Consider the following 26,152-nt stretch of genomic DNA (forward strand, 5'->3'; position numbering starts at 1 on the left):
TATTCATGTACATACATTTGTAAACCTGCTCTCCTTGTCTGCACTGCCAACGGACCAAAAAGTGTCAATAAGGAAGACTTTCTCTTCCTGCGGCTGTCCATTTTGGAGTCCAAGAAAACGACATGTAATATAAATGTTTTGTTTGGCTGGGCAAGCTCAGCTCTCCACTTGGCATCCGATTAATTTACAGTGGGTGTCGTATTTAACCTCTTCAACTTTTTCCCTCAAATTTTACCGAAAGTGGCTTCAACATATTTTTCCACATTGTCAGCCAGTGTCACATACATATTGCGTATCTGCGGACTGCAACACTTCATTGAAGCTGCATCACACTTACGTTGAGTCAAGTCTTCAAAGCCAAGATACCCTTACTTTGTGGCTGCAGCATTACATCAAATAGAAATATCTATATGTCTTGTGTATCATTTTATCCACATTTTCCTGGAACTCAGCGGGACATTTTTGGTATCTTTGGAAACCTTGGGATCTCCACTAAAAATGTAAATAAAGCTCTGTGGGTTTCAACAAAGCTTGGCCGCACAACAAGGACAAACCCACGGATGGGTGCAGCAGGGTTAGCTAATAATGTATGCAAAATATAACCTATTATAAACTGTGAAATGAACTGAAACGTTGAAAATAATATCACAATTCTTTTTAGTTTTTTGCTGTTATATGTGTATTAAATTGTTGAGCCTCTTGTTTACCAAATGATCAAATGCTTGAGCCTCATTTATAACCAGTTTGCATTGTGGTTATCTGACATCCTGCCCTGATGGCCTGCATGTGTTTTGGAGGTGAGAGCGTAGCATGAGAGTGGCAAAATGGGCTTCATTGTTGGTGAGCGTCCAGGTCATTTCCTTTGCTGTAAACCACACAGAGGGAAATTTCTACACGCTGCGCACGCCCATGCCAGTAAAAATCCAGATCGCTTTCACCTTGAGTAAAATGTCCACAGAGGAAGTAGAGACAATCACAGGTAAATCTGCCCTGTATCGTCGGCTGAGACCGTTGTCAGCCCAGTCAAAGTTTTCGTTTCTCTACAACAAACTGCAGCCGTTGGGACGCAAAGTCTCGACTCAGATCTAGCTGCCAACTTTTCTTCGCTCTCGCGGCCATGCTGTAGTGTTATTGTTTGAGTACGTCAGCGTGTAGTGCGCTCCAATCTGTAAATTTGGAGAGTGATTACAGAGATCTCTCATCCCTTGTGGATTGTCCATTAACATGACAGATGTCCTGCTTTAATTACTCCGTGCACATTGTCCTGAAAATGAATCCCATCTGAACAGGGCTACAGGGACGGAAAGAAAGAGAGAAAAATGCTGTGTGCTGAGCCACAGGTCATCTTTTTATACTGTCACCCACCCACCCAAACATACACAAATATATGAGACAGTGGATAAATAAAACCCGGGATGTATTAGTAACATCTCTCATCGTGTTCTTATTTAATTTGCGATGAACCACTTTGTAATCAATCTGTTTTAAATAAAAGGGTTTTCCTGATTGCACTGTTTTGTTTTAATTTTTTATGGTCACCCCAAGTCATGTAGGCTCCTTTCTGTAAGAGGATAAAAACAACAGGGAATGAGCATGAGCTTTGTTGATGTATTTAGGAAATAGCAGGGCTGTTTGTAGTTTGATACTGTATCACTGAAATGTTTTTCCGTCAGCGACTCACAGTGTCGGCAGCAGTCAGGTTGATGCCAAGTCCTCCAGCCCTCGTACTCAGCAGAAAGACGAAGATATCCGTCCTGGAAGGGCAAGGACGGAGAGGGGAATAGAGAGAGAGAGAGAGAGAGAGAGACATCCAAAAACAGATAGCAGTTATAACTAAAGTTACAGCACAAACACTGTGTATCATGATATAAATATCCAACCAAAGAAACCTGACCCTCAGAATCAAAATTACTCCTTCCTCTACATCTAAAAATGATTCTAAAGGAAACACTGGCTGTACATACAGAGGAAATAAAAATTGCTTGACTGATCCACAATGCCACCTGTTTTCCCGATTAAATTTAAATTTGTAACAAAGTAGGCACGGCAAATGGAGCATGCCCTTTATACGAGAGGTAAAGTCCTGCACAATAAACCTGGGGATGTTTCATGAGATTACCCAAAACTTCCCAGAAGATATTAGAATTTGCACCAGTTCAATCTCATTCAAGAATCAAATTACTCATATCTTTTTTTTTTTTTTTTTTTTAATTCAAATTAAATAATGCTACATCATAGAATTTTTTATCCATCATGTTTTACCCTATCAAGCTTTTCAGACTGGTATTTTATACTCTTGTGGTTTTATTTTAAATGGTGTTTCTAGTTATTTTTTCTTTCTGGTTTCCTTGTCTAGATTATTTTATTGGTTTTGACTGTTTTTATGAATAATTTTCTGTATGTTTTTGTTAACCATTACCCATTTCTTCTCTATTGTTCCTTTATGTACTGCATTATATTATATGTGCAATAAATAAAACCAAACCAAACTAAACTAGAAGTACATTTTTCACCAACGGAACCAGAGTAGCAATGGATCGTAACTGTGCTGCACTAATATAAACCAAAGGCATACAGACCCATGAGGACAATGCACAGGTACACACAAAACCATGCATGAACGCACATACATACATCTATCTAAGACTAAACCCATAGCTACGGTATATGAAAAGGAGGATTTATAGTCAAAGTTATTGTCAATAAGGAGCACTTGTATTCACACACACACACACACACACACACACACACACTACTGAATGTCTCTGCCTTTACCCACCGGCTCTGGAAGTCAGCCACCATGTCTCTGCGTTCAGAGATCTTGGAGGATCCATCCAGACGCATGTAAGTGTGCTTACGGTGAACCATGTACTCCTGGAGAGACGGGGGAGGAAGGAGAAGGGAGAAAGACTAATGAGGAGAAGAAATGAGAAAAGTACAGAACGGATTATATATAGCATAGTTTCACTATTTAGGGTTTCATTTTTAGGCAGCTCCCCATTCATTGTCCTTTTGACAGATGTAAGCTCATTTCACTTTCAGTTCAGTGAACGTTCAGAGCTTTAAATAAAAAAAAAAACCTCCTGTGAAAAGGCTGCCATATATACAGGGTATGTACAAGTATCATCATGTTATATTTAGGACTTTCAAAGATCTTTTATTAATGCAAGCTAAAATGAGTAGTAAGACTCTCAATCCAAATAAACATGATAAAGAAACTACAGTAGATTTGTCAGAGCATACATCTGTATAACTGGGTTGATTTTTTGTGGAGAAACAGCACACAAAATAAATCATACATTCTTTTTAGACTTCTAAAATTGAATTTACTGATTGAATTGACTTTAAATGCTTTATTTAGCTGTATCCAAGATCTTTTAAGGCCTTGGGCTTTGAGAATATAATACTTTTAAAAAACCTTTTTGGTATCTGAATCCAATCTATGAAGATCCGAAAATAGACTAAAAACTGATGCTGAAAGTATAAACCGAAAATGCAGTTTACAGACTTAAACTCCTGTGAGTGAAGTGAGTGAAGCCGCTCCAGACCTGTGTGAAATCCACGCATAAAGTTGTTGAATTAATGGATTGTGGTGTTAAACCTTCTTGGGTAACCCTCATGAGTGTGAAGACAAATTAACTAACAGACTAAACATCTAAATGTGAGGAAATGGGAGCGTAGGAGTATTTTTCAAACCCTGCTGGGGGCATGTCACCAGCCACTCGGTCTCACACTAACTGAATTTAACAAGGTCTCCGACATGCGGTGTATTTTAGGTAGTTCTCCACGGAGCTGATAAGGCCTGCAGATATACTGTGGTTAAGTTCCAGGGGGCAGCACACTGATTTTTAATACAGAAATTCTTGTGTGACCGCAGTTTGCTCTCCAACATATCAATATCCCACGTTTCTTATGTGCTTTGTCTTGTGCTAAAACCTCAATCCCAGTCCAAGGAGACATTGGGAAACACAGACGTGGATATTCTATCCCTTCCAAATGTGTGCTAAGCTGTGTGTTTGTGTGGGTGTCAGGCCTGACGGGAGGGACCCTAAGAGTGTGGGGTCAGAGCAACGGCACTGATGAGGTGACATGTTGATCTCTCTTTAAGTGCGGCCCCCCTCCCACCACTTCCCCCCAAAGTCCACTGAAACATCTCAATGCCCCTTCATGAACCAATTATACACACATGCACACATCACATCTCACCTCTGAGCTGACAGCAATGCATACAATCATTACCCCCCAGTAACAGCCGTGATTTGACACTTTGCCCTCCCTCACTTGCCCTTACCCGCCCCCTTCCACCATGACACCCAGGGTCTGAGCCCCGGCCGGCCCGGCAGGCCCAGCCCTCCTCTCTGTGTGCCTGGCTCTGTTCCCACAGCCCCATCTGCTCCGAGTGAAGACTACATTAGGGACCATTAGCCTGGTGCACGCCAAAATGCTGCTAACCTTGTTGGATTGGCTTTTGATATCTTGCCAGCAGGAGCTTGCAGATATTGTTGCCTCCACAGAAAGCCTCACTGGGTTTTCTGAATCTCAAAAATCAACTCTAGGCCTATGTTCTCAGAAAAAAAAAAAAAAAAAAATCAGTCTGAGACCTTTCCCCTTGTATCGTCTGTCACAACCTCTGCTATCTCATTGCCATGTTATAAAACCTGTCCATATAATCCTGACCAGTCCTTTGCAGGCAGTTACTTGTGGTTTAGCCATGATGACTAAACCACCAGTACTTGGCAGTCTCTACTAGAGTGGTGCCACGCTAATGTGAACTTAAGCAGCTGGCTATTTTCTATTATTGTTTGAACTGGTGCGAATCATAAGCGACATTCTTACTTCTGCGGTTTTACATCAGTTCGCCTGTTTCCCAATGCCAAATCATATGTTATAGCCAGAGAAAACCATGAGACTGTTAGGGTCAACATTTTATTGGGCAACACGTTAATCTGCTCCAATGTCAGCAATTTGTTATTCATGAAATTTAGTATTAAAATTCTTGAGTGTTATGATAGCAGAGTAGAGAAGCAAAGAGTGAGACATAAGTATAGGAGTGCAAAAACGGTTTGGTAAATGTTATTAAATGCAGAGTTTCCTGTCTAATAATTCTGTCTGGTTACATTGCATTTTCGCTTCAATCTAACCGCTCTGGAGAGTTTGACTGGGCTGTTCTTGACTTCCCAAACAATTATGAATCCGCGCAGTCAAGAAAACAAAACCGGCGAAAGTGTGTGCTTGAGGCGCATTCCCAAACCAACACTTACAATAAATGGTCCATTGGGGAAACACATGCAGTAGTGCCAGAATAAATTTATGCGACTGATTCAAGTTGGGCCAGCACGACAGCCGACACATCCAACGCTGCAACAGAAGTTTTCATCAGGGGTGTGCTGGAATGAGCGTCCAATGTCATAATTGGAGCCATGGTCAGAATATATATAGTACCCATATATTCCATCACCCTGCGACAGGAAAACTATGAACTATAATAACAGAACGACTACTTGTCAGCTAATGTAATGTAATTTACTTGCTTAAGTGCTGCAGTAGTCTTGGTTACATGGGAGAAACAAATCAACAACTAAAAATCTCTACGAGTGAACACAAATCAGCATTCCAGAGAAATTATAGTCTCCTCCCGCTAGACGCTTTATGGAACCGAAACCTGACTTATCATGACATGATCTACTTTTAAGCTTATTGCACGCACATGTACCTTGATGATAAACGTGAATGTTTCTGGATCCACTACTCATGCATTGTCTTTTCTGGTGGCCTCAATGAAGAACTGGCTCTCAAACGTTTTCTGACATAAACTTCAAACTCTGCTCTGATGACTTGTTTTGTTAAAACTTAACCAAAGCTACTGAATTGAACAGATACTTTTAGACAGAACATGGATATTATTGCATGTGCTCTTCCACTGGGAGCGTTTCCCAATAAAAAAAAACAAAAAAACAAAAAACATATCAAACAGGGTAAATTGACACAGCAGCAGACTGTCGTATCGGCCAATAATAGACCTATTCTTACTTCCAACATTTGGCTAATAGTGAAATTGGCACTTGTGTGGCTTTTTTCACTTAAACACCTCTAACATTAACTACACAGTAAAGTTAACATGGTCTTTTGTTTTAAAAAAAAAAAAAAGAAAAAAAAAACCTTATCTGGCTTTTGCCCCTGCATTTGTTTTGATTCTTACAAATATGTGTGTCAGTATTAGCAGGGTGGGAAATTATTGGATATTAGTATAACATAAAAAAAAAAACATATTTTTTTAATTCCTATGATTGATTGTGGTGGTGACTGATTGTAGTGATCTGGTGCTGATGTCTGTGAAGCCTCTGACATCTAAGATGCTTGAATGCAGATCGCTGATCAGACACATGAACAGTCAGGCAGACGTTCTCAGAACAGTAGCGTCCTAATTCGAGACGCTACATGAACAGGGGCCATGACAGAGCTTGGAAAAACCTGCATCACTATCTGTCCATCAGGACCTAAAAGTAAGTGTCCACTGCCATGATCCATACAAACGTTTTTAAGTTGAGCTGTTCATTTTCTGTCACCGATCTCACATTTTCTCTTATATATTTACAGCCACAGTGGAGCACAAACGCCATAAAACAGCATAAAACATTAATAAAAAAGAAGCCCTCATTTGACATCTATGCTGTAAGACATAGTAAGCTGGCTCTCAAGAGGGCTACATATTAAAAAATTGCAGGTTACAGCCCAAACATGTTTATGTGCATGTTCTGGACTGAGTACTGAGCCACTGAGACTCTTTCCCAAATTATATTGGTTAGTTATGAATGAAAAAGGGGATCTGACAAATCCAAACCACCCAAAGCCGTGTGTCTGTAATCTGTATTACCAGCTACAATCCTCTGCTGATTTTCTGGCTGAAGTACCAAAGAGTCAGTGGGGGCATTCCCGTCAGCGCTGTAATGTAAGCCGCAGCCGTGCAATACAGTAAAGCGCAGCGTGAACAGCCAAGGCACAGACACACACAGTGAGTGGGAGTGCCGTCTAAAACGACAAGCCTTGGCGGTCCTGCCTCACTGTCGTCGCCTGCTGCCAGAGAAAGCCAGCAATATTATTCTCCGTCAGGCCACCCAGATCTCAACGATCCATCACCCGAAGATGTGATGTCACCATAAGAACCGGCAGCCGGCTGGCGACGAAAACAATGACGCCAATGACGGAGATTAGCATCAGCCTCTCCTTCATTCGCTTTCTCTCGCTCTCTCACTCAAAGTTTTGCAGTCAGGAAATTGACTCCATCTGCAGATTCTTCATCATGGACCAACGAGAAAGATAATAGCGACAAGGAAAACTGAAGCCAGATCGGCACACACTATGAGTTCATTTGTGGAGGGGATAGAGGGGATACCGTCCCCACTGCCTCCCATTTCTGACTGGTGTGAGGTCCAAGCTTTTTGTGGTACACAAGACACTGTAATATCACCATAACGCACAAGGCAAGATTACTTGTACAGCCCTCAATTGGTGTTACAGTCTCAAAGGACTTTTCAGATTAAGGGAACAATAAATTGCCTTAGACAAGGTAATCGTAACATGTAGAGAGGGACTGAAGGTGGGGAATGCAAAGAGACATTAGCATAGAATGGCAAGCTCGCATTACCTAAGCCGTCTACAGCCTTCTCACCACTGCTGTTTTCTTATGGCCTTACACACAAGGCATTCCCACTGTGTCCAGACACACAGGAAAACAGTCCTCAACCACCTGGGCTGGGTCCGTCTGCCATCAAAAGATCTGGCTGGGGAAAGAGCTCTGCACTAAACAAAAATGAATGAGGAAGGAATTCCCAATGACATCATGGCAGAGGCTTTCGGCTCTAAAGTGATGTTTGCACCAACTAGTAGAAGCAACAATGGCGTGGCACACTAAGAGGCCCATTGTTGTTGAACTGGGCCTGCTAGAAGCACCCTGGCAGTTCCCATGACAGACCTTCAAGCTCAGAGCAGGAAAAAAAAAAAACACATATCTTTCTCTGTAATTTCCATCTTTTTCCCCTCTGTCTCTCTGATCACTTCTGCTGTACATTTTCTGCAAATCAGTTTTCTTTCTCCGCAAACCCCAAGACCCTTGCCACTCCCACCCGCCACCCTCCCCACAAACGCCCCCTTATTCCTCACTCCTTCTAGTCCTCCTTCCCATCTGGCTGTCTCCGCTGCAGATGAGACCCTGCTAATTAGGCCTGACCTGTTAATTAGCCTTCTAATGAGTGCATGAGGAACAGACAGGCTGATCAGAGGTACTGGAGCTCAATACCTCTCCAGCAGAGGTAGAAATGTTGAACAACAACACAATACCAAAATAACAGAAAAGCAGGTCTTTTTTTCTTTTTTTTTTTAGAAAGAAGCTTTTCAGAAATTGTGTTAAGCAGATTAAAAAAAAAAAAAAAAAGAAACATCCTGATGCCTGTTTAACTGAGTCCAATTAAACTGAAGATATAGATAATGGTTCTTATGCATGTTGACTTGTCTGGTTTACTGCCTCTGGAAATACTCAAGACAAAAAAAAAAAGACAAAAAACAGAAGATAACTGGCACAACTGATAAGGTCTCCAGCCTAAAATCAGGCTCTCCTCTCCACTTTCAGTCTTTTTAACTCTATCCATGTTTATTCTGAGGATCTATGTGTCTGCATGTGTGTATACATGCATACGCATGTTTATGCATACCGTACTTTTCTTGCAAAGTGCATAAGTACGGTAGTAAGGGAAAAAGGTTATTATTAGAAATTGTCGTAAACATTAAAGTTGGTGTTTTGCTAAGATTATGGCTAGTTTTAGGCATTTAGAGGTTGGAGTTTGTGATAGGATAATATGACTGAGAATGAACGTTGGGGGAATATCCTGACAGCTGCAATGCCAATGTGTATTTGCACCAATGGGTGTGTGTGTGTGTTTGTGTGTGTGTGTGTGTGTGTGTTTGTCACCTCCAGCAGGTCTATCATGCGGGTCATCTGGGAGTAGATGAGCACTCGATGTCCTTGGGCCTTTAGGCGACTCAGCAGGATATCCAGGGTGTGCAGCTTGCCACTCTCTGTGATTAGGCTCTCCTTATCTATGAAAGTGAAAGAGACGAGGAAAAACAGACAAATAGAGACGATAAACTCTGTGGATCTAGTCTATTTTGTCAAACATAGTTAATGTTCTAACATGATAGCAACAGACTGATGCTTAGGCTCTGCACCCGTTCCACACAGTAAATAGCCCTTGATTTATTTTTAGTGATTAGTGATGAATCTCACATAAAATATCCAGCTCAAATTTTGATTGCTTAACTTGTTTTTGTGCCAAGAGTCATTAATAAAATTGGCACTACCGCAAATTGTTAGCAATTACTGATTTTTGTATGAATCTGATAAATCAAATATTCACTGCAATGTTGAAATTGTATTAATTATTTTTCTTAATGTAAATGAACTGCCAGTTAAAGCTTCCTGTAGTTACTATCTTCCTTAATAGCAAAATTTGAGTCATTCTGTTATGATATATTATCACAAAACTTGTCTATGGCCAAATTAAATTGGTAATTTTTCTCTTTATAATTCCTGTGCTGGTTGTATCAAATGTATCAGCCTGAGAACTGCTTGCTCACAGAGAGTACAGCCCACTGGATTCAGAGGTTATTAACTCTGCCCTAATCAACTCGAGTCTTCAATAAGCCTCTGTATTCTGGGATACAGACCCTTTCACCACCATGGATCAGCTCGGGGATCAATCCCCCCTAAAACTGTCCTTGATCTGGTGATCCCTTGCATAAAGCCTGCACTCTTATTGACTGCATTGCTGATGATTGCCAAAGAGCAGCGAGAGAGAACGAGAAAGAGATAGGGCGAGGCAGAGAGTGCGGGAGGCATAGATAAAGTGATTTAAAGTCCATTTCACACAATGGCACAAAGGGAGAACAAATAACCCTGTCAGGTGGTCTCGCAGTCACGTTATTGCCGTCAACTCATCAGGTGTTCTTCGGCACACGTGTCATTGACCACACAGACCAAATGGGGAGCAATCTGACCCTGGGTGTGCTGTTCAAGTGGTTCCCTCCATGTCCAGCTGATGAGGAATTAACGTCATCTGGCACAATGGCAGAATGAGAAGAGGGCCGGGGCTGCCATCGACCCAGTGACAGGCCCGCTGTGGTGTTTGACCACTGGGTCATGACCCTGAGTGGGGGAACCTAAGGCCAGGTCCAGGGTTGGGGACGAGGTCAGGGCAGGGTTACAAGAGAGTCCCTATGGGAGAATCAGGCTCGGCTTCCTCGCGCTCAAGCTGAACACTTGTTCCCAAGCCCTTTTGTGCAGCGAAAACCTAGGCTTATAAATATTTCTCCCTCTTATTTCCTTGCTTTGTCAACTGGCACAAACCAACCGTGTTAAAATCACATTCCATTAACCACAATACAAAGTCAAACTGTGGCTGTGATAATACAAGCATACAGCGTCCTTCCACAAAACCCATAAAACACTGATATAAAAATATGTCAGGGGTTTTAAGACAATATCCAGCACCTGGTGCATTCTGTGGTCCAATGAGACAACGAAACCCACCTGATTCATTCACAACTGTTAGCCGGTAGCTCCCCATGCTAATGTGTACTCACGCTGAACCCTGACCCGTGACCCTTTAGAATAAACCCCCCAAAAAAAGGTCAGGCCCTGTAGAGGTGTTAAAGAGGAACTAATAGAACAGATGAACAGAGGAAACACTCTGGGGAGGGATTGGAGCGCTCACCTCTGGGTCACCGTGGAGTGGTGTCAGCCTGTCAAAAACACACCGACCTAGTCTCATACACACACACAGCCTGAATGCCTGGCGGCTCCTGGACCCGATTTGACACATGTCACAGTTTCAAACTGCACGTTACCTTTACACCTTGCATTCTGCTTGGCAGCTTTAGTCCAGAAAGTTGGCAGAGCATCTACGTATTTTTTCCCCCATTGTTATAAATTCTCATTCTATTCTTCACATTATCTAGTGAGATAAAATGAACCGGACTAAAATCCACAACATAGCAGTAGAGAAAGGTACAGAGTGGGAGAATAAGGCTAAAGGGACAAAAAGAGGGAGAAAAAGACGGTGCGGAGTAGTTGGGAGGAAGAAAAAGAGGGAAAATAATGGAAGAACAGAGGAGAGGGATAATGGGATAATGGCAATGGGCAGTTAAAAATGTATCTGAAGCAGGTCTTTAGTGCCAACTTTAGTCTTGCTTTATTTTGAGATGGGAGTGGACAGCAGGTCTTAGTGGGGGGAAGAAAGCAATGCATTTACTCATGCGTCTATGGAAGAAAAAACAACACAAGAATGAGACAAAGGCGGCAGGGATCAGACGAGTGTGTGTTGCTCCTAAATTCAGTAAGGTAGGCACATGCTATATATTGCTGTGTCTCAAACCAGCGTGTATCAAGAGTGCACCAGAGCACCACAAACCCTGAGATTGACAAACACTATATCCCGCCATCAAAGGCCTATAATTGGCCTTGGCGTCAGACAAACGGAGCAAGCGGAGAAGGGCAGAAGGAAAGCCAATGGGGTGAGATGAAAAGAGGAGAGCAGTAAAAAGGAGAGGGAGAGAGAGAGAGAGAGAGAGGGAGAGAAAGATAGGGGATTAGACATGGCTTGAGAAAGAAAAAGCGCCAGACAGAGAGGGAGAGACAGAGAGAGAGAAGGGGGTCTGTGGTGGCTCCGGCTACAGTGAGGCAGTATTAGCCTGGTGGCGGCGGCGGTGATGTTGTGGTTTAGATCAGACGGGGCCTCCTCACCACAGGTGCCAAGCTAACCAGGGCTGATGCTCAGTCAAGGGCACCAACCAGCACAGCGGCCCTCAATGCCAACCACCCAGATGCAAACCGCCACTTGGCAAAGCTGCAAATGCTCATAAGGCAATATTGTCCGACCCGTACACCAATCTGTTTCTGGTTAGCAGATTACATTTAAGCCGCCAGGCTCCCATGTCATGTTTGAAGATGGGTTAAAGCCCCTATCTGAGGATTTTTGTGCATTTATTCAACGGGTTTCAACTGGAAAATGAAGAAAGCTTTTTTTACAAATCTCTTAAAACAGGCTTGCATTATTTCATTTCCATGTTAACAAACATCGAAACCCACGTTTCGCAGCTATAGCTGAACTGTAGTCCTTGAATCAAAATCTCCATCGACTATTTTAAAGCTACCTTTTATTTATGCCTGGATTATAAAGCGAGGCGTTCAGATGAGGAGATGCCCTTCTACTTAAGATGGACACCATCAGATGTCGTACGAGTTTGATGCCTCCTGTTTTGATCTCTGCATCCACCTCATCCTTGACACATTTGAAGTTCGGCGTCTTTCCAGATGAGGGGAAATGATCACAACCCAAAACGATTCTACATAGAAAAGGCAGAGAAACAAATGTCCAAAAGAAATGAATGGGACAGTTAAAAATAAATAAATAAATAAAACAAATCCCAACCCTGCAACTAGGCAAAGTCCCTAAATCCCAATTCCCAATTCTTGCCCTGAGAGAGGTGGCTGAGTTCAAAACGTTTAGCGTTGCATATAGAAAAACCTTGCTGAATGTCACTGCCATACCCTAAAAAGCAAAGCCAAGAAAATGAATAATTGCAATTTGGTAGGGCTTTGGTGGTCTACCTCATTCCAACACAACACTTATGGCTTGCATAATAAGCTACATGTGGCTGCGAAGTTATGTGTGTCGTAAAAGTGAGCAAAATGGATGCAGTAGCCAAATATGAAACATGAATTAGAAAGTGTTTGGGGGGGGGGGATTAAAATGGATAATTCTATATTTCTGCCTCGTCTTGTGGAGCCAGGAAATGAACTGGCTCTGCAGCGGTCAAGATTAGTCCGCATAGTAGCAGCTTAGCATTACCAAAATTGATGGGAGCTGATCTGGGGCTTCCGTCAGTGCAGGTGGGAGAGTAACAGAACCGTGTAAACAAACATAAACTAAATGGCAGGACATTTGGGATAAAAATAGATAAGGTGGAGGGGCTACTATGAAAATGTGGGCTAAAAAGACAGTAAAATGGACGCAAAACAACTTTGTAGTTGTGTTACGACGAGCACAAGGACGGCGTAGGGCCACACCCCAAACGCAGGCAAATCTCATGTGTCACACCACTCTGCCGTTGCTATGGATACACATATCAAGCTTCACCACCTGCCCTGCCCCCTTTCAATCCAATCTAACTGCAGTATTCACTCAGCCATCCCTCCCCTTCTCCTCCTAACCGGCCCATCCTTGCCTCCTGCTGTTCGATTAGGCTGCGCTCCCCCTCTTTCTGCTAGATCCAGCGCACCCTCCCTCTCCATCCCTCCCTCCTCCCAACCTCCATTCCCTCTCAACTACTACAAACTATACCTCCCACTCCCCTCACTCCCCCTGTGCACGATGTCTCCCTCCCCCTGCTGTCTGTCCCCTGACAGTGTAATCCAATCCCTGTAGGGCCAGAGCCAGGGGCCTGACACGGTCCTGACCCAATTAGAGCCCTGCTGCCAGCTAATTAACCCCAGCCCAGCCCTGGTGCCTGGCGCCTGATACTCCCAAACCAACTATGGCGCTAATTTCATTAATACGCCACTACAATCTTCTGCCCTGCCCTGTCCCCTTCCTCTCCGCTGCTGCTTAAGCTGAAGAGCGGAGCCGCCCTCGACGGCGAGGGAAGGAGGCCAGATGCGGCCGAATAGAGAGGGGATGAAGAGGATGAGGACAGCAGACAGTAGGAAAAAAAAAAAAAAATCACGAGAAGATGAAAGAAGATGGATAGATGGTTATGTGAGAAAGAGAGACAGATGGGGGGCCAGAGACCAGATCGAATCAACGATCGAACCGAGCGTCAGCCCCTCACTGTATAATGATACATTACACTGCGCAATCAATAAGTCAATGGGCAACACTTGTTCATCAGCGCTGATGATGGAAATATTAGCCTGACACTATTCTGCTGCCTCTGCGCGTATTGACAAAACCCGACTTTAAACTTAATTTTCTCTCAGCTCCAGCAGGAAGACAGCTAAGAGCCAGATGCCAGTGGGAGGTTTTGGGGTGAATCTGTGACACTGCTGACGGAAAGCAGGAGATTTTATCTTCTGGTTAGGACCTGCCAAAATGTGAGTGTGCAACACGGACTCCACGGCAGAGCAAAGGGCAAAGTTTACTTCCTGAGAGCCTCCCCCCAAAAAAGTGTCAGGTGAATATGTGTGGGAGAAGCACTTAAATAATGACGTTTGGCTGTACGCCGCACGTGTTTTGTGTGTGTGCTCGCGAGGGCTTTCTCTTGGTTCTCTGCGAGTCGTCATGCGGGGGAGAGACAGACAGTCTGATGAGGACTCGGTGTTTAGAGGGGAACCCCACCACAGCACAGCCGCCCCGCCGCCACAGGCCAGACAAGTGTGAGAGAGAGGGAGAAAGAGAGCGAGGGCAGCTCGGCAAGCCGTGAACTCTGTCATTAGAACAGATTACAGCTAGTTACCCTTGGCCGGCGCAAACTTGACACACACCGCAGATGAGAGCTGGTTGGCAACAGGATACAAAGTGAGCCACGGATTACTTTGCCCTCCTTACTCAGAAGCTTCCGCATACTGGCAAAATGTGGCTAATGTCTCCCCCTTCAGTCTACTTTTGGGGTTTGATTTCAAGTTTCTTTGATATCAATGACCACACTCACTCCTTCTACCAGACGTATTAATGGCCGTAAATTAAGAAGGAAGTCAAAACATCTCCCTCCCCTCAGACGTTTGGCTGGATTTTTTTTTTTTTTTTTTTCCATTTTGGCTCAACTGGAAAAAAAAAAAAAAGCTGAATTCCACTGACGGCTACTAGTGCCAGTTTGAGGCAGACTGCGAGGGGCAGAGTCAGACGGTGATGTGGCGAGGTTGGCCGTCTGTGTTGTTTTGTGCCTCTCTATCAGAGGGCCAGGGAAGCTTCCTGCCATTTTGCTGGAGAGCAGAGTTTCTTTGAAGGGACAGGAAGGCAGAGCCGCATTTCCCACAGACTGATGTTGGCTGCTGCGCCAGACCTGACTGGGCTTTCTCTCATGGCCTGATATACACAAACATACACACATATAGACACACACAAACATGCATACAAGTACAGGACATATAAATGCGAGATGCACGCTAAAATAAACACGGTCAGAAATACACATCGAGCGCTTTCCTCCTCACATTTTCAGTCTGCCTTTATCGTTCTCACATACACACACACCTCTGCCGTGGTGGTGACTCGACTCCCAGCTCACAATAAAGCCAAAAAAGATTCAAGCATCGGCACTATAGTGAGAAGGCCATCATTTTGTGGAGCAGCTCCTTCTAATTACTGCAAGCGACACAGGGGCCACACAGACAGAGAGGCAGGTTATTTTTGAGAGTTGGTGGAATGCTTTACAAATACACCCTGCAGCACGCAAGTTAGGAATTCTTTCAATTCAAAGCGATTTATAATCTGAGCTTGAACCGGTTCCAATATCAGTTTGAATATAGCGCAACCTAAGTGGTCGGAGTGCGATAGAGAGGTAACCGCGGAGCTGTGGGTGGTTCAGCAAACAAACAACGCTGGGACAGCTTTCTAATTATAGTCAAAACTTCTGCTGCTTCCTGGTGGCTCAGTCTGGACCGCTGTATGATTTCGATTCCTGGCTGATGATACTCTGTCACATCTCTAGCCTTCCATCTGATTAGGCTCCTGTTATTAGTGGTAAAAAGGCCGTCCTTCAGAGAACCTGGGTTCAAGCCCCTGTGCTGGCAAGTCTTCCACTGACGAGTCCCAGAGCAAGACTCTGACCCTGAAAAATCCTAAAACAAGTGAAAACCTATTCGAAATAAGTGGGATATAATCCTACTGTCAGAATTGTGTCACTTAAGAAACACAAGTTCATAATACTGAAAATGACTCTAAATGACTTGCTATAATGCATATTTCTTCTGTAGTGTTACTGCCTCTGCACTCCGACCGCCCTGGAGGAGGTAACCAAAAATAGAATTTCCCAATTAAATCTCACATTATTATTAGCCTTATTAATGCAGACAGAGGGTGGATAGCTTATTTTCCTTTGGAAACAAGAGCCCCTTCCTTCAATCAAATTCTACCGTCACAATGACTTAAAAAAATATATCTGAAGGCCTGAGTCGCTGCTGCCACCATTGTGTTTTTCCTCTGCTGTGGCCTGATTCCTAATAGGTCCTCCGATTAGATTCCTCAGATGATATCAACGGGCTGCCCTAATCACGCCATGGCGCTCCAAACAAACAGTAATTCAGCTCTGCCATTTGTTCTTAAGGTGTGGGGCTGGGAGTGCAGAGGAGTGGGAGGGTGGGAAACTTCAGCTGGGCTACTGTACATATCTGGGCCTTGATGTGGCAACAATGTGTTCAGTGGAGGACGGGTGCCGGAGTGTTGGGTCACTTCCTTCCTACTGAGGCTGAGAAAGAAGCAGGAGACCAGACGGAATAAAATCCTTGCCAGATACCGATTTCAGATCAGTGTGCAGTCCTGACAGTCAGTGAGAGAGGTGGGAGCTGGACGCGGCTCAGCTGATCCTTGAGCTGTGTGGGGGGAGAGCCAAAGGCTCTGAGCGTGGGAGAGTGTGCGAGGCGAGGTGAGAGACACCTCAGACCCGTGTGAGTGCAGCACTGTTCCATGAATGGACCTGATGTTACGCAGACACACTCACATAACACACACACACACACATACACACACACGTACCATCTTTTAGTGTTACCTAACTCAGCACTTGAACAATGACCAGTAGCTAAACTTCCTCGCTTTGTCTGGCCCCCGTGTAACTTCACAAGAGCTTTCAGACTGTTCTCACACACACACACAAATACATGTTTTGTTTCTCACTTCAACACACAAACACACTCCAGCACATGCATGCATGGATGGAGTGGAAGGAAACAAATCAAGCAGTACAATATTGCAATTTGTGAAGTGTGTATGAGTTTTAAGGGATTTTACATCATCCTGTGGGGATATTACTGCTTCAGTAAATGAAAGCATAACAGGCAATGGGAAAACGCGGCGAAATGATTAATCAATTAGTCACGCGACAGAAACTCAATCCACTCATTTTGGTAATCAATTAATTTCTTCAGTTGTTTATCAAGTAAAATAGCAAACATTTGCTGGTTTCGGCTTCTTTTGCTTGCTTTTCTCTGTTGAATGTTGTTAGAAAATGATTTATAAAATGGATTTTCAGATAAGGTACTTTGTAACTTTCCATGGGATCTGTCATTATTTTCCACCCTTTCCACATTACGTTTCCACATCCAATCCCCCATCTCGTCCCTCCAACAAAACAAGCAGTCATCACAATCCCCTGGCAGAGACAGTTTATCAGAGGTGGAGGGACTGAGGAGGTCAGTGAGAAGGGAAGTGTTGTCTTTGTAAAGCTGTGGTGGCCTCTCTAACCCCGAGGGGCCATCAGTCATCTGCGCCTGGCAGGGAATCAGCTCCCACTCTGCCTCTTCTGACCCTTAACTTAGCAAGCCAAGCTCTTCTGATAAAGAGCCTGTAGGCGCACACACACACACACTCACCGCTCGCGCACACAATCCTGCGTTCACACCTTAATGGAAATCTCTGGTGTGTGTGTGTGTGTGTGTGTGTGTGTGTGCATATGCGAGTGAACTTATGCAGAAGCCCTTTATCATGGCAGCACCATTAGATTGTGAGGGCTTGGCTGCCTGGCAGAGCGACAGACAGAGACAGAGGAGGGTGATGCACTTGGCCTGCTCTGATGACCCGGGCCTGATCTGTGTGGATTCTCCCACGGGTCTCTACTCCTCTGTTCACTCCAAAATGGGTTATCCGCCATTTAAAAAAAAAAAAAAAAAAAAAAAAAAATGACTGACTGATTCGCTGGCACAGAAAGATTGCAGGCATTAAAGTAAAGCAAATTATCATTTCTATTAAAGTGCTGTGTCATCTTAAATGAACAGTTCACTCCAAAAGCCGAGCCACTGCAACAGGGTGAAGTGTCTTCATCTATACAACACACTGGGAAACAGCCAGCCCAGCTCTGTACAGCCCTCTCCAAAACACATTATGTGAATATTATGAGAATATTTTTTTTTCTTTATTTGGGTGAACTGGTCGTGTTAAGATACTTCAGCTTTTAAGGATAGTTATCTTAATTTTTGAAACAGGTACTGATAAATTTTAGGTAGCAAGATTTTTTTTTTTGCATCAAGGTGGATGAAAATACATACACATACATACACATACACACACACACATACACACACACACCTCTATACAGTCCTTACCAGGTATCCTCACGAAGGACCAGCCGTGGCGAGGGTAGAGGGCCATCACGCCCCCGGGGCATTGTGGGTGGAAGGCGCTGGCTCTCGTGTGCCAGTCGGAGGCGAGTTCGGGGGAGCCGTAGAGGAAGCACTGTTTGAAGACTGTACCCCCTCCGCTGCGTATCAGTCGCCACTCATATTCAGCACTGCGGTCGTCACAGTAACGCTCCATGGGAACCGCTGTCACCTAGGAAACCAAGATATAAAAAGATAACGTGCTCTAGCTGGGAAGCCAAAGATGAAGTTCTGTGGAGGAGAGGACAGGGGATTTTAGGGTGATGTCACACTCCTGTTGGCATGGCTGGGGGTTTTATAGTATGGGAGGTATAGCTATTGCTTCTCAGCTCATAAAAGGAAAATGTTACCCCTTAGCTATTATTATATATATTTTTTGGAATGTGTTTTTTTGAACTATTTAAACTCAAAATGCTGGCGGCTTTACCACCTAGAGCTCTGTAAAAGAAAGGGAAACCACCGTATGAAGGCTGGGTTCACTGAATCAGCAGGTTCTCCTCATATGTGTGTGTTTGTGTGCGTATAGAAGACGAGGGCGGGAGGAAGGTAAACAATTAGTAGACAAACTGAACGAGAAACCCGTTTTTAGTGGCTTTGTTTGTTTTAAATGCAGCTGGAAGTCACTGCGGTCACCCGCCACCCGCCACCCACCTCCCAAACACACACACACACACACACACACACTTTACAGATAAGAGCTGTTCATTGTTGAAAGTCTACAAAGGCAGTGCACCCAGAGCTTCCCCCTTTCCTTTTCACGACCACCCAAATAATTCCTCTGTCTTATACAGGCCTGCACACACACACACACACACACACACACACACACACACATAAATATGCATCCACACACACACACACACAGTTGCATGAGAATTTCTCTGTTTTCCGGCCGTCATTGGCTGCTGACACACACAGGCCTCACCCTGGGTGTGGCGGTGAGCAGGAACTTGGGTGGCAGTGTGGGCTGGCAGGGCCGTAGTGTGGGGCTGACCGACTTTTGGCTGTGGATCATCACGTCTCTGTGACCCATCGTGCCCGGCCTGTGCGCTGTGAACACCAGCTCCTGAAATACACATGCATACACACAGAAAAATCAACATTATAGCCCACAAAAACAATGCCGTTCCAATCACACCACCAGTGTTATTAACCAGGTCCCTGCTTTCCTTTGGGGCAATATGGGGATTATGTGAAAAGATTATGGTCAAATATTATAGTATTTCCCCAAAATGTGATACGAGGCACTGAAAAGACACCACAGTTAAAGAAACATCTGTGATAATATCTTGAACTGGCAGATATGTTATGTAAAAATTCAGCTAAATGCCAACATTAATATGTAAAATGTGCAATTTGTGTGGCTTCTATGATCTGATCAGTGCATGTCACAAAATGAAAAAGGATGCTTGAGTGTACAACGTGTTCATCTTTTCTGCAAAGAAAGTCTGATTGAGACATGATGTGGATCAAATACTTTAAAAAAAAAAATGGCAGGAGAATGGTGCTTTTGTGAAGGTCGGTGTTAAAGAATTGATGATTTATCTGAGTATAATACACTGTGAGTTTGAGAAACATGAGGATAATGTGTATGTTACAGGGTACGTGTATGTGTGTGTGCGTATGTGAATGTGCATGACACTAGAAAAATGGTAGATACACAGTGCCACCTAATGGCAGAGCTGAACACGACACCTCCACGAGCTCGACTTTGAGAAATACTCATCTCTGTGCTAGATTGGATCTGAGCAGCTACAACACAGCGCTTGATGTGGATGCCAGAACCTGGACAAATTAAAGGAAGAGTTCATCCAAGGTATGAGAGAAAAAGCTATTTTTTTCCATTTACCCTTAGTGCAAACGATCTAGCCAGATCGTTTCGGTGTGGCTCTCTATGAGGTTTAGAGTCTGCTCCCACGGAAAACAGATTTGGGGCGGACAGATCCAGTTTGCCAGAGTTCCTCATCAGAAAATAGTTCCCACCGAAACTCTTTACCGCTGAGGGCTGTGAATTATGTCAGGTATCCCTCTCATTATTTTTGGAAAGAGGTGTTGCTGTTGAGTTCTTACATGTAAATTTTTGATGGTTTCATCCAGTTCCAGAGTCCCAAAGATCACAGCAAACTGGAAACCTCAGCAAATCACACAGAAACATTCTGGATGGACAAACTACAGTAGGAGTAATTAATTGCTTTTTGGGTGACCAGTTAATTTAAGTTATTGGCATCAGATTATCATTTTTTTCCCTTTTTGGACGAATAAGAGACAAAAGTTTTCTGAAAACGTAAGAGCCCAAGCTCTTACTCAGTAGCAGACTATATGTTAAATTCACCAGCACTGTGGAAGTGGTTGCAATGGTCACAGTGTTGGTGTCCGCCAGACTGTAGCAATAGATGGCAAGGAGAGAAAGTAAACAAGAGAGGATGAGAGATTGAAAAACTGAAAAATGACAGAGGGAGCGAGAAAAAAAAGACTGATAGAGATGGAAAGAAAGCCATAGTTGAAACACGGCCCACTGCTCGATGGATAAAACCCATGGCATTCTGCGGAAGTATTGAGAAGGGCTTAGACGTCTGGCTCTCGACTCTTCAACAGGAGCAAAAAGAAGGCAAAGAGCAATGCTGACCGCACTGTCAAGTACACAGCCAGAAAGTGATGAGCCAGGGAGAAAGAAGAGACACTGTGTGCCAGTTATATACGGCTTCAAAAGAAAAATGAGGAGATGAATGCAGAGGGCGTAAACAGTGGGTGTAAGTAATTTCTAGAAGCTCGAGTGGGAGTCGCAGGTCAGCTGGGTCGTTCAGTACACATATTAGCTCTCCAGGTGTCTGTAGGTTCCTTTCTCTCCTGCTTATGCTTTTCTTCCTTCTCTTTTCGTGTTTCATTCCCGAAGCTGCTCCAGGGGGGAACCTAAGACGCTGGCCTAACTCGGCGATGAGGCCAGAGGAGGAAGAGGAGGATGGAATTACCCCAAGAGCGCTTGGACTTGGGTTCTTTCCACCCAACAAGGTAAGTTAGAACTGGTGGAGGACGGCAATATGATACAGCTGCCTATGGGTAACTTTTAACTGGGTAAAGGTTTTCATCAAATGTGTTTTTGCTGCTTATTTACCTAGGCAAAACGACTAATAAGACATTATTATTCTTAGCAGTAGCCTGAGGGATTATTTGTAAGGGGAGGAAGAATTACATACAAGGTCCTAAAGAATTCCTCTGCCTCCAACATTTATCAAAATGTAGTGCACACTTTAGTCAAGTAGGATTACATTATGTTTCACCAGCAGAAATCATAAATGTTTGTTAGCATTTGTATTAAAGTGAAAATTTCTCTCAGTATTTGTTTACTTTGCACTCTGGTACAAGTTTTTGCAAAATCTGAGAATACACATTATCTGAGTACTCTTGTTGAGCACCATGGATTGTGTCCTGTGATGCAACAGGATGTTTCACCTTTCCCCTTTTCAAACATTCCCAGACATGTTCAGCGGGACTGCAGCCTAGTGAGTGTGCAGGTGAGAGCCATGTCAGTCAGCACTCCTTGGTCCTCCTTAAACCTCAAACAGACCTGGTGCAGCCTTGCGTGCATGATCAGGGTCAGTGTCCTGCTGGAAAATTAGCCCTCCACACCTGAATCGCCAACATAATTGTCTTAAGGTTTTATACTGCTTTGAAATTTCCCCACTGTGGGACTAATAAAGGAATATCTTGTCTTATCTTATCTTATACTGCAGCAAAACCTCTAATGCAGCCTCGTAACAACATCTCTCCAACGGTAACTATATGGTTCAAACTCTGATTCATCTGTAAACAAGATTTTTTTCCAGTGATGACCCATTAAAATGGATACTGCTAAACATTTAGACTTTGTTTTTGTCTTTAGACTTGTTTAGTCCCTGCAGCAGTGCCTCATTGCTCAGTTGGCTTTGTATCCTGGGTGCTGATGGTGTTCGGTCTCTTCCAAGATCTTGAGCTTGATATCCTGGTCTTCAGATGCTATAGTCACTTTTGGTCTGTCTGGTTTTTCTTTGAGTGATCATGACTTGTTTGTGAAATTCTCTCCACTCAAAACACCACAGAATGTTAATGCCTTGGTAAAGCTCCATACAACCATTTGTTTTTCACAGTCAGATTACAGTCCTTCCTGCGATCCTTCCTTTGCGCTACCAGCGCCACACTAACCGTTAAGCTGCCATCTTACTATGCGACCATGAGAACTTGTGGAAAAATATAAATACTCTGTCTCAAAGGAACCCTGTGGTTCTGGTTTGCGGAAACCAGCACATCTACAAGCGCTTGAGCGCCATTTGCACTTAGTCATACTTCATTAATCTTCCCAGATAACTGTCTGGCATGAGACTGCACACTTCACTTGCGAACAAGGAGAGAATACTAAACTGTTTCATCAACCTGCCATGGTTGTAAGTGGAAATTGCACTTTCACAATTTCACCAGCAAAACAGAAAACATGATTGCTGAGCTCTAATGCAGTCTGGAGACCCGACAAACATAAAGTACCACTGGCAGCCAAAACACATTTCCAGTTATGCTTTGAAATCGTATAAATCAAAGTCTCCTATTTTGTTCTCAACAACTTTTGCCCAGGACAGTAGTGTAACTTCCAGGAACTTTGTTCTAAATATCTGGCAGTGGAAGTGTAGATAGATGCTGGTGCTGATAGATGCAAAGGCCCCGGAGACTCATAGAGAGAGAAGAAGGGAGTGTTACTGGGTCACAGAGCCAGGGAGGGATTATGTTCCACGCTGGATCCCAGAGGAGGGAGAGGGCGCCTCGGGGCAGAGAGCACGCCGTGTGGCCCAACACTGACTGATGCCTCACTACTGGAGCTTCATCGACCGTCACACACACAGCAGTATCGCAGATCACTACCCAAGGGGTTCTCGCACATGCATAACAGATGTTGTGCTGGTGTGTGTGTGTGTGTGTGTCTGTTCCCCACCTGCAGCACAGGACTGGTGTCTGTGTTGGGGAAGGCACTGGGCCTGTTCAGCCACAGGAGCAGGTCCCTGTGAGAGAGACACTTACTCCTGGGTTGCGTGCTCCCTCTTTCACCACCTCGTCCTCCTCTTGCTTCCTGCTCCTCCTCGTCAAGGCCAAACAGGCGCCGATGGTGGAGCCGGTAGGCAGCTTTGAGGGACAGAAAAAGGGCTAACCACCTGGGAAAGAGGAGAGGGGAACACTTTAACAGAGTGGATGCTTGTCAATACCTCATTTTGAGAGGGGGGGGGGTGGTCTCCCTACGCACACACGTCTTTGGAAGAACGCTAAAGTGAGTAACAGCTGTGAAGTGGGAAACTCGATGCCCACCTGACAAGAGTGCCTTGCAGCATGAGGTTGGACATCTCGGCTGGTGACACATCGATGAAGCGTAGGAAGGAGAAACAGCTCCCTTCGTCATCACCTGCAAGAGTTACAAGAGTGAGAGACAAAAAGTGAGAGGAGGAGAGAGAGAGCGGGAGAAAATGAGACAACGGCAAAGTGAGGAGTAGGAGAAACAAGGGAAAGATTAAAAGGAAGTCGAGAGAGAAACCGGGTAGACAAACCGTAAACATGACTTGCAGAGCCGGTGTCTTACAAAAAAGTTCGCCAAAGGTAAGAGTTAAATGGGTTGGAGGTTAAATTCTAATATGAGCTCACCTCTCCTGTGAAAAAGAGACTGCTGGATGTGATGTGGAGAGAAGGGAGACAGCAGCACTTGAGATAACCTGAGGGTGGAGAGAAGGGCACGGTTACACCACTGTATTTGAGAGAGAAAGAGAGATTGATTTGGGCCTGAAAATATGATTAGACCCCAAAAAAGATGAATAGCTGTGTTTGGGTAGTAGCCTTTTGTGAGCCCAAAGTCATCTCGGCAAAGGACCACAATTATGAAGAATTTGCGGAAAGAAAATTATAGTATTTTTAAACAATTTTTTATCAAACCTAGCCCTATTCCGATGGTTTTGGGCATGCAATCCGTATCAATTTCAAATGTGTGTTTGAGCATGTGTGTGCATGCGTGGGAGCACGTACTTGTTCTTGGCCTGGCTGTGCGCATGTACGAGGCCTTGGCGGTAGAGGAATTTAGACATGACGTAGGGCTTGAGAGACATGTGGAAAGGAGAGCGCGTCTCCTGGCGCTCAAACAAGTCAGGATGGTTGCACACCTACACGAAAGCATACGCCAGAGGATTAACACAACCAAGCTGCAAACTGCACCACCTGCTGTTATATAACCAAAGCAGCAAGAAAAAGACGGCGTAGTACAAAAACTATGCTCAGTGCCTTTAGGCAAAGGAACTGGTACCAATCATCTTTGTTGTAGGTTTGCAAGTTCACTATGTTCAATCATATATCACTATAATGCTTCCACAATTAAAAAACACATAATAAAGTGCATAAATTGAATAGTGGATAAAGACTATTAAGTGATAACTGTAATTGCAGCATTGCAAAATAATGAACAAAAATTATTTCAGCAATAATCATCTAGCCCTATTTTGCTCCACTGTAAACCAAAGGGATGAGGTCTGACCTTCCTGAACTGCATGACCAGGTTCATGAGGGAGGAGGTGGTGCTGTGCGCCTGCTGGGCCGTGCCCATGGATGACTGCAGCAGGTCCTCGATGGAGATCTTGTTCCTCAGAGCCTGATACAGCAGCCTCTGTCGGCACGTCAGCTGGCAGTAGGTCAGGATCTCAATCTGCAGCACAAGACAAACAGACCATGTGTCAGCTTTCTTTAGTGAAACGTCATCATCATGGTAAAGGGTGATCATCTTATTTCTGCTAGTGAGGATAACAGAGGTATATTGTGGTTTCATAAACTGATGTCCAGCATCATTAAATTTCCACCTCTTAAAACACTGAAAGACCAGAGTGTAAAAATTTGCGGTGTAATGGTTCAGTAAACCCACAGTTTAGTCTGTACTGCTGTTTTTGGGTCGCGATTTCAGATTCAGTTTGGTTTGGTTTGTACATCAGGGACAAAACACTACCACTTCCAATGGTCTCTGTATTTTGACGTATTGTCAAAAATATTTCTTTTTCCATACAGAGACCTTGGATAACCATTAGAAATCAATACATATCCTTTTAAAGGCAAATGTCTACTTAGACTATTTAAAAACAAACAGAAAAATACTTTCAGTATATTGATTAATTCGTCTGTGTGTGGTTGTGCGGAAGCTGATCTTCAGCTTCATTTAGAACACATTAACATGGGCTGAGAAAAACATGAAATTATGGATGCAAACTAAACACCCAGTTTTCACCTACTTTTTGTCCGGCGTCATGTTTTGACTCAAGTAGTGAATTGACACATCAATAGTAATTAATAATGCCACTGTCACCAGATGCAGCAAGAAACCAAATAAACCCGATGTGAACCATAAGTGTACGTCACCGCTGGCAATTACCATCGGCCTCGGCGCGCTGACAAAGACGACATGTGGGTGTGAAAGAAAGTGAAGGAGACAGATGTGGGGGAGTGGTGAACTCTGCCATTCCTCTGACTTTGTGTTTCTAGACTCCCACTGCATATGTGTGAGTATGTGTGTGCTGTGTGAAAACAAGGGACCCTCAGCCCAACATCTGTCAAGAGGATCTGCCAGCACAAGCATCACTCATGGACTTATTACAGCACTTCCACGCATAATAAGCTGTGCAGAGACCGATGGAGGAAGGGCACAGGTTTAACCAGAGGAAGAGCAGGAGAAACAGGGCTAATATGATACAGACAAAAGATGATACTGCATTTTTAGCAGAGTAATCTGATATCAATTGCTATAAGTTT

General features: G+C 44.0%; 1 protein-coding gene across 2 annotated transcripts in view; it reads right to left on the reverse strand.

The window, feature by feature from the left end:
• The window catches only part of ino80 (INO80 complex ATPase subunit), a 45,825-nt gene that overhangs the window by 7,545 nt on the left and 12,128 nt on the right, over window positions 1–26,152 (reverse strand). For both annotated transcript variants that reach the window (XM_030046879.1, XM_030046880.1), the window contains exons 21-30: window positions 24,894–25,061; window positions 24,392–24,525; window positions 24,017–24,084; window positions 23,687–23,780; window positions 23,319–23,535; window positions 19,287–19,427; window positions 18,308–18,533; window positions 8,966–9,093; window positions 2,780–2,874; window positions 1,682–1,754 (exon numbers count right to left, since the gene is read on the reverse strand). In XM_030046879.1, coding sequence (XP_029902739.1) covers window positions 1,682–1,754; window positions 2,780–2,874; window positions 8,966–9,093; window positions 18,308–18,533; window positions 19,287–19,427; window positions 23,319–23,535; window positions 23,687–23,780; window positions 24,017–24,084; window positions 24,392–24,525; window positions 24,894–25,061 — 1,344 coding nt within the window. The remainder of the gene's footprint in view (window positions 1–1,681; window positions 1,755–2,779; window positions 2,875–8,965; window positions 9,094–18,307; window positions 18,534–19,286; window positions 19,428–23,318; window positions 23,536–23,686; window positions 23,781–24,016; window positions 24,085–24,391; window positions 24,526–24,893; window positions 25,062–26,152) is intronic.

The sequence above is a fragment of the Myripristis murdjan genome, chromosome 24, assembly GCF_902150065.1.
Source record: "Myripristis murdjan chromosome 24, fMyrMur1.1, whole genome shotgun sequence".
Taxonomy (NCBI): Eukaryota; Metazoa; Chordata; class Actinopteri; order Holocentriformes; family Holocentridae; genus Myripristis; species Myripristis murdjan.